Below are 17,164 nucleotides of genomic sequence, written 5' to 3' on the forward strand. Positions count from 1 at the left end.
ATCCTCTATCAGCCCACCTACCCCTTTCCTCCATGACTCTTCTCAACAGGAAGATCCTCTATCAGCCCACCTACCCCTTTCCTCCATGACTCTTCTCAGCAGGAAGATCCTCTATCAGCCCACCTACCCCTTTCCTCCATGACTCTTCTCAACATGAAGATCCTCTATAAGCCCACCTACCCCTTTCCTCCATGACTCTTCTCAGCAGGAAGATCCTCTATAAGCCCACCTACCCCTTTCCTCCATGACTCTTCTCAACAGGAAGATCCTCTATAAGCCCACCTACCCCTTTCCTCCATGACTCTTCTCAGCAGGAAGATCCTCTATCAGCCCACCTACCCCTTTCCTCCATGACTCTTCTCAACAGGAAGATCCTCTATAAGCCCACCTACCCCTTTCCTCCATGACTCTTCTCAACATGAAGATCCTCTATAAGCCCACCTACCCCTTTCCTCCATGACTCTTCTCAGCAGGAAGATCCTCTATAAGCCCACCTACCCCTTTCCTCCATGACTCTTCTCAACAGGAAGATCCTCTATAAGCCCACCTACCCCTTTCCTCCATGACTCTTCTCAGCAGGAAGATCCTCTATCAGCCCACCTACCCCTTTCCTCCATGACTCTTCTCAGCAGGAAGATCCTCTATAAGCCCACCTACCCCTTTCCTCCATGACTCTTCTCAGCAGGAAGATCCTCTATAAGCCCACCTACCCCTTTCCTCCATGACTCTTCTCAACAGGAAGATCCTCTATAAGGCCAGTTATCCCACTCATCCTTTACACAACACAGCAGGAAGATCCATTATCAACCCAACCACCTCCAGCAGATGGCTGAAGTCCTTTGACCCTTAGCACATGGCTGGGACAAGACCCAAGTAGAGAGGCATTCTGCCCAGGGGGGAAGATAACACTCTGGAAAGGTGCCCTAACTATTTATCAACTCTCACACCATACCTCTAAACAAGGAGCTCATGGATTGGTTGGGTCAGATACATAACTCAGGAATTTTCCTTCCACCCTCTAAATACCAGAACCTCCTTTGCAGTAACAGGCAAAAGCAATCAACCCCCTGAGCTTAGGGAAGCTCTGCAGAGTTTGGAAAAAGAGCTCAGGCTGGTTACAGGTTACCATCAAGGCTCGGAATTTAGATGGGGATACAAGGGAACGGGGCCAGGGTCCCTACGGGCTTACCTAAGTAATCCATTCATTTCTATGCAGTCAGGTAGGTCCTCACACTACATAGGGAAGATTGTACCAATCAGATCATAGCGTGTGGCCAGCTTTCGTCCTCTCATGGTGATTGTGGATGCCACGGCCAGCTTGCAGAGATGTTGGTGGTCAGCAGGAATTGCCCTGGACCTGAGAATATGATGATCCGTGGGGAATTGGCTGATGAGAAGCCAGACCTGCTGTGTTCTGACACAAGAAATAAGTTAATGGTCACGGCCTGTTAAGCAGAAGCCGCAGATATTAGAAGCAGAGAAGAGGCAAAGTAATGTGAGAGGCAGAGAAGAGCGAGGAAGAGAGACGCACAATGACCACCATTCCACCCACCAACCAGTCCCTCTCTGATACCAAGGACTCGGCCACCATCAGTAACCCCGCAGACATTGGGGTGATTGTCACCTATTTTGTCATCGTTATAGGAGTCGGCCTGTGGGTGAGTGACTGCACATTCCACGCTACTGCTTAGTGAGGCTTCATTCCCCTCCCCCGAGGTTTGGTGGCTCTTTTCTTGTTCAGTCTTTGGTTTCCATCCATATGGGGGATGCAGAGCTCCGGCAACACTGACATGGGAAAGGAATCTCCGCCATCCATATATTACAATATAGGCAGATGTATGAGGTTGTTAACATGTTTCTCCCACCGGGGGCTCATCCTATAAGCAGAATACCCTGAACTACCAGCCAATGGAATGTCTAGGACAGGGCTAGGGGGGCTGGACTGTGCCCAGTGGGGGTAAACAATGCCTGATCTTTGGTGTCAGTGGCAGGAATAATTGCTTCAAGGGCCCAATAAGGGCAAACAAAGGGCCAAATCTGGCCCTAGGGCCACAGTTTACGACCTCTGGTCTAATGGAAGGACAAACTGACTGAGAAAGAGACCATTGTGTGTATTGTACATTGAGGAGAGCCAAACACAGCGCCATTGTTCTTCAATAATGGTGGGGCGTATATGGGGTGGGAAGTTGTATATACAGTATAGGGTGGAGTATATCTAGGATGGAACATCTGCGGAGAGATGCACGGGGTGAGACAGTCTGCAGAACGTTGCGTGGGGTGAGACGGTCTGCAGAACCTTGCACGGGGGAGACCATCTGCGGAGCGTTACGCGGGGCGAGACGGCATGCGGAGCGAGACGGCCTGCGGAGCGTTACACGGGGCGAGACGGCCTGCGGAGCGTTACGCGGGGTGAGACGGCATGCGGAGCGTTGCACGGGGTGACACGGTCTGCAGAGCGTTGCACGGGGCGAGACGGTCTTCGGAACGTTGCATGGGGAGAGACGGCCTGCGGAGCGTTGCACGGGGCAAGACGGCCTGCGGAGCATTGAACGGGGCGAGACAGCCTGCTGAACATTGCACGGGGCGAGACGGCCTGCTGAACGTTGTGCGGGGTGAGACGGTCTGCAGAACGTTGCGCGGGGCAAGACGGCCTGCGGAGCATTGAACGGGGTGAGACGGCCTGCTGAACATTGCACGGGGCGAGACGGCCTGCTGAACATTGCGTGGGGCGAGACGGCCTGCTGAACATTGCGTGGGGCGAGACGGTCTGCAGAGCGTTGCACAGGGTGAGACGGTTGGTTTGGTAACTAATGAATTGTTTTACATGAAGAAGGAATTTGCTTCATTTGTGTAAATTTCGGCTGATTGGAGATTCCGGATTCGGACGGATTCACATGAAGAATCCGGAGCTGAGCGATGAACCCTGACCCCTCCCCCCCCCCCCAGTCACCCGCACCACTGTGCAAAAATCTTAGGCAAGCGTGATGCTGGAAATGAAGACTTCAGACATTGAAGTGTTGATAGTTTATTGTCATCAATAAAGAGAAAATCCAATCAATATTTGGGGTGACCCCCCCACCTTTGCCTTCGTCTACCAAATCCAATCAATATTTGAGGTGACCCCCCCTCTTTGCCTTATTCTACCAGATCCAATCAATATTTGGGGTGACCTCCCCTTTGCTGCCTTCTACCAAATCCAATCAATATTTGGGATGACCCACCCGTTGCCTTTTACCAAATCCAATCAATATTTGGGATGATCCACTTTGCCTTCTTCTACCAAATCCAATCAATATTTGTGCCACTGGATTCCACCAGCCTTCTCTGGACAGTAGGAAGGGGTTACCTGGGTCCCACCAGAATTCTCCGGATAATGGATGGGTGTACATGAGTCCCATTGGTTTCCTCCAGACAGTAGATGGGGGTAACTGTGTCCCACTGGTTTCCACCGGACTTATCCAGACAGTAGATGGGGGTACCTGGTTTCCACCAGACAGTAGATGGGGGTACCTGGTTTCCACCAGACAGTAGATGGGGGTACCTGGTTTCCACCAGACAGTAGATGGGGGTACCTGGTTTCCACCAGACAGTAGATGGGGGTACCTGGGTCCCACTGTTTTTCACGAGCCTTATCCAGACAGTAGATGGGTGTACCTGGGTCCCACTGGTTTCCACCAGACAGTAGATGGGGGTACCTGGGTCCCACTGTTTTTCACGAGCCTTATCCAGACAGTAGATGGGGGTAGCTGGGTCCTACTGATTTCCACCAGACTTCTCTAGACAGTAGATGGGGGGTACCTGGGTCCCACTGGTTTCCACCAGCCTTATCCAGACAGTAGATGGGTGTACCTGGGTCCCACTGATTTCCACCAGACATATCCAGACAGTAGATGGGTGTACCTGGGTCCCATTGGTTTCCACCAGACATATCCAGACAGTAGATGGGTGTACCTGGGTCCCACCGGTTTCCACCAGACTTCTCCAGACAGTAGATGGGGGAACCTGGGTCCCACTGGTTTCCAGCAGACTTCTCCAGACAGTAGATGGGTGTACCTGGGTCCCACTGGTTCCACAAGCCTTATCCAGGCAGTAGATGGGGGTACCTGGGTCCCACTGATTTCCACCAGACATATCCAGACAGTAGATGGGGGTACCTGGGTCCCACCGGTTTCCTCCTGGCTTCTCCAGACAGTAGATGGGGGTACCTGGGTCCCATTGGTTTCCACCAGACATATCCAGACAGTAGATGGGGGTACCTGGGTCCCATTGGTTTCCACCAGACATATCCAGACAGTAGATGGGGGTACCTGGGTCCCACCGGTTTCCTCCTGGCTTCTCCAGACAGTAGATGGGGTTTCCCAGGTCCCAATGAACCACCAGTCTGGTGTGAAATGCTTGCCTGGGGGGCGACACGTGGCTGATGCAGTATATCTCCCTTGTGTCTTGTTGCTGTGCTCAGTCTTGCCATGGTGTACGGCCGGTGACATCAAACCTCAGCCCAGTAGCAGAATTTGGCTGTTCCTCACCCAGTTTTAAGCCCCTACACAGCTGTTTCTGTTTCGGTGAATGAGTGCGTTTCCACCGTCATATGAAATTGATGATCATTAGCGCTTACATTACTCCTGATTCTAATCCTACAAAACCCCTGACTGCGGGTGGAGGAACCGATGCTGGTTTGAATCCAAAAGGGAAGTCACACCAAATACTGATCTGATTCGGATTTTTCTTCTGTTTGCTAACTTTTCCTTTTGTAAATTGATAAAAAATAAACCAATAAAATATGAATTTCTGAAATTGGGGGGGCGGGGTTAAAGGTGATTTTACTGGAGGTGCGGCCAACCAGAATTCTTCATTTTGCTGAGCGCTCTATAGTACCTCGGCGATACATTATATGGCCTGATATGTCCAATCCCCTCCCCCGATGTCCCACAAGATGTATTCCCTATATAGTCCTGATTTGGGACGCACCACACAGGACTACAAAGCTGGACATTTATCGCTTTCTGATTCTCTTTCAGTCCATGCGGCGTGCGAATCGTGGAACGGTTGGCGGTTACTTTCTGGCGGGAAGAAGCATGTCCTGGTTTCCGGTAAGTTCCTGAATATATGAGGCCGTCACCAATCACTCCATATGGTCCAATATATTGATCGCACCCCCGCCGGGGAATCTCCCGCTATCTCTGATAGGAAGGTTGATGGTGATTTCCCCATTGCAGGTCGGGGCGTCTCTTTTTGCCAGCAATATCGGCAGCGGGCACTTTGTGGGTCTGGCCGGCACCGGGGCAGCAAGTGGCATTGCAGTGGCGGGATTTGAATGGAATGTAAGTAAGATATACACTGAGCCGTATACCATGATAAACACTGAGCTATATACCATGATAAACACTGAGCTATATACCATGATATACACTGAGCTATATACCATGATAAACACTGAGCTATATACCATGATAAACACTGAGCTATATACCATGATATACACTGAGCTATATACCATGATAAACACCGAGCTATATACCATGATAAACACTGAGCCGTATACCATGATATACACTGAGCTATATACCATGATAAACACTGAGCTATATACCATGATATACACTGAGCTATATACCATGATATACACTGAGCTATATACCATGATAAACACTGAGCTATATACCATGATATACACTGAGCTATATACCATGATAAACACCGAGCTATATACCATGATAAACACTGAGCCGTATACCATGATATACACTGAGCTATATACCATGATAAACACTGAGCTATATACCATGATATACACTGAGCTATATACCATGATATACACTGAGCTATATACCATGATAAACACTGAGCTATATACCATGATATACACTGAGCTATATACCATGATAAACACCGAGCTATATACCATGATAAACACTGAGCCGTATACCATGATATACACTGAGCTATATACCATGATAAACACTGAGCTATATACCATGATATACACTGAGCTATATACCATGATAAACACTGAGCCGTATACCATGATATACACTGAGCTATATACCATGATAAACACTGAGATATATACCATGATAAACACTGAGCCGTATACCATGATATACACTGAGCTATATACCATGATAAACACTGAGCTATATACCATGATATACACTGAGCTATATACCATGATATACACTGAGCTATATACCATGATATACACTGAGCTATATACCATGATAAACACTGAGCTATATACCATGATATACACTGAGCTATATACCATGATAAACACTGAGCCGTATACCATGATAAACACTGAGCTATATACCATGATAAACACTGAGCTATATACCATGATAAACACTGAGCCGTATACCATGATATACACTGAGCTATATACCATGATAAACACTGAGCTATATACCATGATATACACTGAGCTATATACCATGATATACACTGAGCTATATACCATGATATACACTGAGCCGTATACCATGATATACACTGAGCTGTATACCATGATATACACTGAGCCGTATACCATGATATACACTGAGCTATATACCATGATATACACTGAGCCGTATACCATGATATACACTGAGCTATATACCATGATAAACACTGAGCTATATACCATGATATACACTGAGCTATATACCATGATAAACACTGAGCTATATACCATGATAAACACTGAGCTATATACCATGATAAACACAGAGCTATATACCATGATAAACACTGAGCTATATACCATGATAAACACTGAGCTATATACCATGATATACACTGAGCTATATACCATGATATACACTGAGCTATATACCATGATAAACACAGAGCTATATACCATGATAAACACTGAGCTATATACCATGATAAACACTGAGCCGTATACCATGATAAACACCGAGCTATATACCATGATAAACACTGAGCCGTATACCATGATAAACACTGAGCCGTATACCATGATAAACACTGAGCTATATACCATGATATACACTGAGCTATATACCATGATAAACACTGAGCTATATACCATGATATACACTGAGCTATATACCATGATAAACACTGAGCCGTATACCATGATAAACACTGAGCTATATACCATGATAAACACTGAGCTATATACCATGATATACACCGAGCTATATACCATGATATACACCGAGCTATATACCATGATATACACTGAGCTATATACCATGATATACACCGAGCTATATACCATGAGAAACACCGAGCTATATACCATGATAAACACTGAGCTATATACCATGATAAACACTGAGCTATATACCATGATAAACACAGAGCCGTATACCATGATATACACCGAGCTATATACCATGAGAAACACCGAGCTATATACCATGATAAACACTGAGCTATATACCATGATAAACACTGAGCTATATACCATGATAAACACTGAGCTATATACCATGATAAACACCGAGCTGTATACCATGATAAACACCGAGCTGTATACCATGATAAACACCGAGCTGTATACCATGATAAACACCGAGGTTATCTGCATACTCATTACCCATAGGGAAGTATTGGGTGCCTGCAGAACCTCTTCTCCAGGTGTGAAGTTCTTCTTACTATCCTCCTCTCCTTTTCCCAGGACTCTCTTCTTCTCTGGGCTCCTCCTCATTGGACTCTCCTCTCCTCTGGATTTCTTCTCTTTATTCAACTCTCTTCTTGTTTGGACGCTCTGTTTCTCCTCTGAACTCCCTTCCTTTTTCCCTGGACTCTTCTTTTTTTCTGAACTCTCCTCCACTTCTCTGTAAACTCTCTTTTCTCTAGGCTCTTTATTAACCACTTGTCTACCAGCACTATATCACTTCCACACCCTGCAGAAGGTATCCCTGGGCTCCTCCTCTGTCCCACCTGCAGGCCTGGCCTGGGGCCAACGTGGAGGATGTGGATGAGTGGAGATCAGTGAACGTTCATTTGCTGATCTCCTCTCCGGGGAATGAACAGAAGTGATGAGTATTTCACATTGGGGGTTATTTACAAAAGGCAAATTTTCCTTTAGTAAATAACCCCCAATTTCTGGGTTTATCTCTCCCTGGCTGCAGTGGCCGGGAAGACACCAATAGACCGCCATTCGCACCCATTAACCCCCCGATATCACAGCACTCTATCACATGGTCCATCTATGAGAGAGCAACAACATTTCAAGTAAAAAAAATAAAGTAACATAATAAACAAAAAAAAGTCCGGACTGACGGACTCCTCTCCATTTCACCAGACTTCTTTCTCACCAGACTCTCTTTTTTACCCCAGACTTCTTTGTACTTGTCTCCTCTTCTCCAGACTCTCCTCCTATTCTCAGGACTCTCTCCCTCTTCTGTTTATTCTCTTCCTCCTCTCTACCTTTTTTCTGGACACTTTTTTCTCTTTTCTGGACTCTTTTCCCTTTTTCCCCTCCCCCATATTATCCTCCTCTTTTTCAGACTCTTCTCCCATTCTACCCTTCTCCCCACTCTCAACAACCTTTGTGGACTCTCAACCACTTCTCTGAAATCTCTTCTTCTCTGTACTCTCCTCCTCGTATCCAAACTCTTCTTTTCTTCTCCTGACTTTTCTGACTCTCCTCTGGTCTCTTCTTCTCTTATCTGGACTCTCCTCCTCCTGTCCCCCAGACTCTTCTGCTCTTCTCTGTCCTCTTTTCCCCTTCTCATGACTCTGCACCTATTCTCCTGACTCCCCTTCATTTCTCCAGACTTTTCTCTAGACTCTCTTCCTCTTCTACGGGTTTTTTCTGGTCTCTCTTACTCTTTGGACTTGCAACCTCTTCTCTCGTCTCTTCTGTTTTGGACTCTACTCCTCTTCTCCACTCACAGAGTTGTGTCTTCTTTTTCTCTTCTCCAGCTCTTCTGCTCTTCAGACTCCTCTCCTCTCCTTTAAACTATTTTCATCTTCTCCGGACTCTAAGACTCCTTACACACTATTCCATTTTTTGCAGATTTTTGTCTTCAGATTTACCAAAACCCGATAATATGAGGTCTCTCCTCGGGGGTTCAATGTGTGTTCAGTCAGGCCGGCCCTCTACTACATGGTTTTGGTAAATCGGAAGACAAAAATCTGCAGAAAATCTAATAGTGTGTGTGGGCCTTAAGTTGTGTCCTCATTTCTTTTCTTCAGATTCTCCACCTCTTCTATAAACTCCTCTCCTTTTCAGTATATCCTTCCCTTCTCCACCTCTGTTCCATACTCTCCTCCTGTTTTTTGGGCTCTTCTCCCCTTATCTGTATTCTCCTCTATTTCTCCAGACTCTCTACCTCTTCCTCTTCTCTGGACTCCTCCTCTCCTCCAGACATTCCTCCTCTCCCCTGGACTCCAAACTCTGAGTTGTGTCTTCTCTTTGTTTCACAAGACTCTCCTCACTTTCTCTCGTCCCCTTTCTTTTTCCCGGCTCTCCTCTCCTGCACTCCTCTGTGGGATCAGGATACACGATATGGATAATGATTTTGAACACCTCCTAAGCAGCAGAAGCTCCGCCGTACTCCGGGATGTTCTTCTCTCATGGGAAATCTCTCGCCTTTCTCTCCTTCTCTCCAGGCTCTCTTTGTGGTTTTGCTCATGGGTTGGATTTTTGTTCCCGTATATCTGACAGCCGAGGTGAGAACAAATGAAAATTAGATATTAAATGAATTATATTGATTTTTTTTGGCATTTCTAATCACTTTAGGAATTAAAGATGATCAAAGTTCAAAAGTTATTGTGACCCACTCCTATTTAACAATGGTGCTAAACCAGTGCAAATCCTTCCATAATGATTATCGCTGTACTATGTACCTATAAATATCAATGGAGACAGGAGACCAGCTGGAGGGATCTCTAGGCTTGTGCCACAGACCCGCAGCTGGAGGAGTCTCAGGGCTGGTACCACAGGCAAGTGATTGAAGGAGTCTCAGGGCTGGTTCCACAGGCAAGTGATTGAAGGAGTCTCAGGGCTGGTACCACAGGCAAGTGATTGAAGGAGTCTCAGGGCTGGTACCACAGGCAAGTGATTGAAGGAGTCTCAGGGCTGGTTCCACAGGCAAGTGACTGGAGGAGTCTAAGGGCTAGTTCCACAGGCAAGTGACTGGAGGAGTCTCAGGGCTGTTAATACAGGCAAGTGGCTGCACGAGTACAAGGGCCGGTACCACAGACAAGTGGCTGGAGAAGTCTCAGGGCTTTTAATACAGGCAAGTGGCTGCAGGAGTCCAAGGGCCGGTACCACAGACACGTGGCTGGAGAAGTCTCAGGGCTTTTAATACAGGCAAGTGGCTGCAGGAGTCCAAGGGCCAGTACCACAGACAAGTGGCTGGAGAAGTCTCAGGGCTGGTACCACAGGCAAGTGGCTGGAGGATTCTCAGGGCTGGTACTGCAGGCAAGTGATTGAAGGAGTCTCAGGGCTGGTTCCCCAAGCAAGTGACTTAAGGAGTCTCAGGGCTGTTAATATAGGCAAGTGGCTGCAGGAGTCCAAGGGCCGGTACCACAGACAAGTGGCTGGAGGAGTCTCAGGGCTTTTAATACAGGCAAGTGGCTGCAGGAGTCCAAGGGCCAGTACCACAGACAAGTGGCTGGAGAAGTCTCAGGGCTGGTACCACAGGCAAGTGGCTGGAGGATTCTCAGGGATGGTACTACAAACAAGTGACTGGAGGAGCCCTGGGGCTGGTACCACAGGCAAGTGGCTGGAGGAGTCCCAGGGCTGGTACCACAGGCAAGTGGCTGGAGGAGTTTGAGGGCTAGAAGAGTAACAGGGATAGTAACATAGATGTGTACCTGGCCACACAGGGCCACACCACTTGAAGCTCAGTACTCTGGTAGCAGTTAGTTGTAGTTGCACATATGGTAGAAGCAATGAGGTATAAGGTCCTCCCTCAGTGGTACATATGGTAGAAGAGGGATGGTATAAGGTCCTCCCTCAGTGGTACATATGGTAGAAGAGGGATGGTATAAGGTCCTCCCTCAGTGGTACATATGGTAGAAGAGGGATGGTATAAGGTCCTCCCTCAGTGGTACATATGGTAGAAGAGGGATGGTATAAGGTCCTCCCTCAGTGGTACATATGGTAGAAGAGAGATGGTATAAGGTCCTCCCTCAGTGGTACATATGGTAGAAGAGGGATGGTATAAGGTCCTCCCTCAGTGGTACATATGGTAGAAGAGGGATGGTATAAGGTTCTCCCTCAGTGGCACATATGGTAGAAGAGGGATGGTAAGGTTCTCCCTCAGTGGCACATATGGTAGAAGAGGGATGGTATAAGGTCCTCCCTCAGTGGCACATATGGTATAAGAAGGGAGGTACAACATTCCCAGTCAGTGGCACATGGTAGCAGAGAAGTGTTACAAGGTCCTTTCTCAGTGCCACAACTGCTAGAGGCGCGGTGGTTCAAGGTCCTCTCTCAGTTGCACAGTTCAGGTGCAGTGGTAGAAGGTCCTCCCTCATATACGGTAGAGGTGGAGTGGTACAAACTGCTCTCTGAGTGGCACACATGGTAGAGGAAAGAGGCTTGGTACAAGTTCCTTCCTCTGTGCCACAAATAGTAGAGGGGTGGTGGTTCAAGGTCCTCCCTCAGTTGCACATATGGTGGAGGTCAAGTGGTAGAAAGTCCTCTCTTAGTGGCACATATGCTACATGTGGGGTAGTTGAAGTTTCTCCCTCAGTGACACATATGGTGGAGATGTGGTGGTACAAGGTTCTCCGTCAGTGGAACAAATGGTAGAGGTTTGGTGGTACAAGGTCCTCTTTAGGTTGTGCATATAGTACAGGCAGGGTGGTACAAGGATCTCCTTAAGTGACACTTATTGTGGAGAAGGATTAGTTCAGGGTCATCCCTCAGTATCACATACGGTAGAGGTGGAGATGTACAGGGTCCTCTTTCAGTGGCACACGTGGTACAGATGGGGTGGTAGAAGGTCCTTCCTTCAATGGTACATATTTTAGAGAAGGGAGGAAACAACGTCTTTCTGTGTGGCACATAGTACGTGGTGGGAAAGAGATGACATAGGATTTGTTATTTCCACCAGGTGGTGACAATGCCAGAATACCTGAAGAAACGTTTTGGAGGAGAACGAATCCAGATATACCTCTCCGTGCTTTCTCTGGCCATGTATATATTTACTAAGATCTCTGTAAGTATTCAGCTGATGATGCTGATGAAAATATCATGTGACCATTTAGTATTTGTGGTAACATGTTCTTTACTGAGCCCAGTGTACCAACAGCGAGCATGCCCCAACATGAGGACAACTTACCCTCTACACCACAATTTATATACGAATATTGTTTTCCTGCGGAGTACTCTTACCCCTATCATATGATATGTCCCCATAATATTACCATGCTGAGAACCCTTACCCCTATTACAGGATATACCCCCATAATATTACCACACTGAGTATCCTTACCCCTATCAAGGATTATAATGTATGGCCAGTCCTTATGTAAACCTGTCTTATTTGGACATTATATCTGGAGCCCTCTTTATACAGGTCCTTCCTTGTTGGCACATACGGTAGAGGTGGGGTTGTAGAAGGTCCTCCCTCCACACATATAATAGAGGTTTGGTGGTACAGGGAACTTCCTCAGTGGCACATATGGTAGAGATGGAGTGGCGGATGTTCCTCTCTCAGTAGCACATATGGTAGGGAAGGGTGGTAAAAGGACCTCCCTCAGTGGTTGAGGTGGAGTGGTGGACATTCCTCTCTCAGTGGCACATATGTTAGAGGTGGGGTGGTACAGAGACCTCCATCAGTGGCACATATAGTAGATGTTTGGTGGTAGAAGGTCCTCCCTCAGTGATACATATAATAGCGGTGTAGGGGGTAGAAGGTCCTTCCTCTGTGGCACCTAAAGTAGAGGTGTGGTGGTACAGGGACCTCCATCAGTGGCACATATGGTAGAGGTGTGGTGGTAGAAAGTCCTCCCTCAGTGGCACATATAGTAGATGTTTGGTGATAGAAGGTCCTCCCTCAGTGGCACATATAATAGCTGTGTGGTGGTAGAAGGTCCTTCCTCTGTGGCACCTATAGTAGAGGTGTGGTGGTACAGGGACCTCCATCAGTGGAACATATGGTAGAGGTGTGGTGGTAGAAAGTCCTCCCTCAGTGGCACATATAGTAGATGTTTGGTGATAGAAGGTCCTCCCTCAGTGGCACATATAATAGCTGTGTGGTGGTAGAAGGTCCTTCCTCTGTGGCACCTATAGTAGAGGTGTGGTGGTACAGGGACCTCTCTCAGTGGCACATATGGTAGAGGTGAGGTGTTAGAAGGTCCTCCCTTAGTGGCACATATGGTAGAGGTGGGGTGGTAGAAGGTCCTCCCATAGAGGCATGTATGGTAGAGATGTGGTGGTGGAAAGTCCTCCCTCAGTGACACATATGGTAGAGGTGTGGTGGTAGAAGGTCCTCCCTCAGTGGACCATATAGTAGAGGTGTGGTGGTAGAAGGTCCTCCCTCAGTGGCACATATGGTAGAGGTGGGGTGGTAGAAGGTCCTCCCTTAGTGGCACATATGGTAGAGATGTGGTGGTAGAAAGTCCTCCCACAGTGGACCATATAGTAGAGGTGTGGTGGTATAGGGTCCTACCTCTGTGGCACATATGGTAGAGATGTGGTGGTGGAAAGTCCTCCCTCAGTAGCACATATAGTAGAGGTGCCATGACACTACCTGCCTGGAGTTTGCATGTTCTCCCTGTGCCTGCGTGGGTTTCCTCCGGGTACTCTGGTTTCCTCCCACAATCCAAAGACATGCAGGTAGGTTAATTGGCTTCTGTCCAAAATTGACCCTAGTATATGTATGGGGACCTTGGATTCTGGGCTCCTTGAGGGTAGGGACCATTGTGAGTGTGCAATGTACAGGGATAGGGACAATTGTAGACACTCACTCAGGTTGAACTGGATGGACTGGTGTCTTTATTCAACCATACTAACTATGACTAACTAGGTGTGGTGGTAGAAAGTCCTCCCTCAGTGGACCATATAGTAGAGGTGTGGTGGTATAGGGTCCTCCCTCAGTGACACATATAGTAGAGGTGGGGTGGTAGAAGGTCCTCCCTTAGTGACACATATATTGTAGAGATGTGGTGGTGGAAAGTCCTCCCTCAGTGGCACATATGGTATAGGTGGGGTGGTAGAAGGTCCTCCCTTAGTGGCACATATATTGTAGAGATGTGGTGGTGGAAAGTCCTCCCTCAGTGGCACATATGGTAGAGGTGGGGTGGTAGAAGGTTCTCCCTCAGTGGACCATACAGTAGTGGTGTGGTGGTATAGGGTCCTCCCTCAGTGGCACATATGGTAGTGGTGGGGTGGTAGAAGGTTCTCCCTCAGTGGACCATACAGTAGTGGTGTGGTGGTATAGGGTCCTCCCTCAGTGACACATATAGTAGAGGTGGGGTGGTAGAAGGTCCTCCCTTAGTGGCACATATATTGTAGAGATGTGGTGGTGGAAAGTCCTCCCTCAGTGGCACATATGGTAGTGGTGTGGTGGTAGAAGGTTCTCCCTCAGTGGACCATACAGTAGTGGTGTGGTGGTATAGGGTCCTCCCTCAGTGACACATATAGTAGAGGTGGGGTGGTAGAAGGTCCTCCCTTAGTGGCACATATATTGTAGAGATGTGGTGGTGGAAAGTCCTCCCTCAGTGGCACATATGGTAGTGGTGTGGTGGTAGAAGGTTCTCCCTCAGTGGACCATACAGTAGTGGTGTGGTGGTATAAGGTCCTCCCTCAGCGGAACATATGGTAGAGGTGGGGTTGTAGAAAGTTCTCTCTCAGTGGCACATATGGTAGCGGTGTGGTGGTAGAAGGTCCTCCCTCAGTGGCACATATGGTGGAGGTGGGGGTCTTCATACAGGTACTTATTCGTGTGTGACCGGTCCTCTTCTCTGCTTGTGTCAGGTGGACATGTTCTCTGGAGCCATCTTCATACAGGTTGCCCTGGGCTGGAATATTTATCTTTCTGTCATCGCCTTGTTATTGATCACCACCATATACACCGTGACCGGTAAGTTGAGCCCCTCCCTCTGCTCTGTGATAAAACTCATCGGTCTCCATAAGTGCAACATCCCGGAACTCGCCTTGATCTCCATATGGGGGAAGTCCCGGAACTCGCCTGAATTTCCACACGGATGACGTCTCGGAACGCGCCTGGTTCTCCATACGGGTGATGTCTCGGAACGCGCCTGGTTCTCCATACGGGTGACGTCCCGGAACGCGCCTGGTTCTCCATACGGGTGACATCCTGAAACTGGCCTGGAACTCGCCTCAATCTCCATAAGGGCGATGTCCCGGAACTCGCTGGGATCTCCATATCACAACGTGTGAATGATTAGATTCAGGGAGATTAAATAACAATTGTTCCGTTGTGGAGACATCTAGGAAGGAATAAACCATGAAATGTAGATAACGGGGATGTAATTGCACCTCATTTCGATATTTCTGCCTCTCATCTCTTCCCCCCAATTCTTCCTTCCTAGGGGGTCTTGCAGCACTCATGTATACGGACACTGTGCAGACCTTTGTTATCATCGGAGGGGCCTGTGTCCTGGCCGGATACGGTGAGTGAACTGCGGGTTTCATACGGGGGGGGGGGGGGGGGGTGACATCTATATAATGGATTTCTGATAACAGTCACAGCCGGTGGAAGACACTCATGTGGTACCTCGTGGGCGGGGCTTAGGCGGCCGTGTGCAGACAAGTGGAACTACAATGTTTAATTCCTGAACTGCAGTCATGTGACAGCCAACAATAAGGCAGCTCTCCGGGCCTAAACATGAGCTGCAAAGACACTGTTAGCGCCTTGTGCTCGGTGCCGATCCCTTCACACTGATGACACTCTCACCACTCCCCGGTGTGCAGCACTTAGAGGCCGGTATCACTGAGCCTGCGCCGGGCTCCACCAATCCAGAAGGTTCCTGTCACCTCCCTCCCAGTGACACATCCCATGGTTGCTATGGGATACAGGAAACTTTCTCTCTCCAACCTCTTGCTCTCTTCTCCCAGGGCCCCTCTGTATCTCTCTCTTCCGTGACTCCCCAGGGGCTCCTCTGTATCTCTCTCTACCATGACTCCCCATTGGCCCCTCTGTATCTCTCTCTTCTGTGACTCCCCAGGGGCTCCTCTGCATCTCTCTCTACCATGACTCCCATTAGGCCCCTCTGCATCCATCTCTTCCATGGCTCCCATTGGTCCCTTTGCATTTCTCTCTTTTGTGACTCCCCAGGGGCCCCTCTGCATCTCTCCTCTCCCCGTGACTTCAGGCTGGGTCCCTAGACATTCTGCATAACTGGTCTGGTCCAAAATTGTGGGGAACCGGCTGCTAGTGGAGGTGCTAAGTACTTAACCTCTTCCATAGGAACTGTCACCCCTGCAAGGTTAGACCCATGTGGTATATCTTCTTCTAGCTCTGTACCCTTGTGGTGCTGAAGGCCACGTTCTTTAGATACGCTGCACATGCACCCCTTTGAGAGATTTCAGACCAGGCAAAGCAAGAGAACCAAAAAAAAACCTTTACTGAGGTAGTTGCTGATAACAGGACAGTTCTCACAAAGTGGCTTCAACGCTGGTCCTGTACAGAGGTCCTCTATACCCTATACAGTGTGCGGTTCTTACACAGAAGGTAAGTCCATAACGCAATCCCTTGTAAGGAAAAAGTCCATCAGGGTAAAAATCCACAAGAGGTGGTGCAAGTTCCTAAAGCCCCGTACACACGAGCAGACTTTTCAACATCCAAAGTCCGAAGGACCGAGTCCGTCAGACTATCCGATCGTGTGTGGGCTGCAACGGACTTTAGCTTCGCAAAAGTCTGACGGACTTTAGAAATGAAGCATGCTTCAAATTTTCCCGACGGAACTCCGCCGGACCCGGTCCCCTTCGAAAAATCCGCTCGTGTGTATGCTACTCCGACGGACTAAAACCGACGCTAGGGCAGCTATTGGCTACTGGCTATGAACTTCCTTATTCGAGTCGGGTCGTACGTCATCACGTTAGAATCCGTCGGAGTTTAGTGTGATCGTGTGTGGCCAAGTCCGTTCGGCCGAAAAGTCTGTCAGAACTCCGGCGGAACTCCGGCGGAACTCCTTTGGAAGTCTGTCGGACATAAGTCCTCTCGTGTGTACGGGGCTTAAGAGTCCACAATGGCAGTAATCCATAGAGGCAACAAGTCCATGA

General features: G+C 48.2%; 1 protein-coding gene across 1 annotated transcript in view; it reads left to right on the top strand.

Annotated features, from left to right (window-relative positions):
- Window positions 1-1,357: 1,357 nt before the first annotated feature.
- The window catches only part of LOC143981287 (sodium/glucose cotransporter 2-like), a gene marked incomplete at its 3' end in the record, with an annotated part of 47,923 nt that continues 32,116 nt past the window's right edge, over window positions 1,358-17,164 (top strand). Inside the window, 7 exon segments of the mRNA XM_077479085.1 lie at window positions 1,358-1,658; window positions 5,019-5,090; window positions 5,217-5,321; window positions 9,571-9,630; window positions 12,027-12,131; window positions 14,894-14,999; window positions 15,472-15,552. Coding sequence (XP_077335211.1) covers window positions 1,533-1,658; window positions 5,019-5,090; window positions 5,217-5,321; window positions 9,571-9,630; window positions 12,027-12,131; window positions 14,894-14,999; window positions 15,472-15,552 — 655 coding nt within the window.

The sequence above is a fragment of the Lithobates pipiens genome, unplaced genomic scaffold, assembly GCF_037356315.1.
Source record: "Lithobates pipiens isolate NorthernLeopardFrog02 unplaced genomic scaffold, aLitPip1_a1.2 Scaffold_132, whole genome shotgun sequence".
NCBI lineage: Eukaryota > Metazoa > Chordata > Amphibia > Anura > Ranidae > Lithobates > Lithobates pipiens.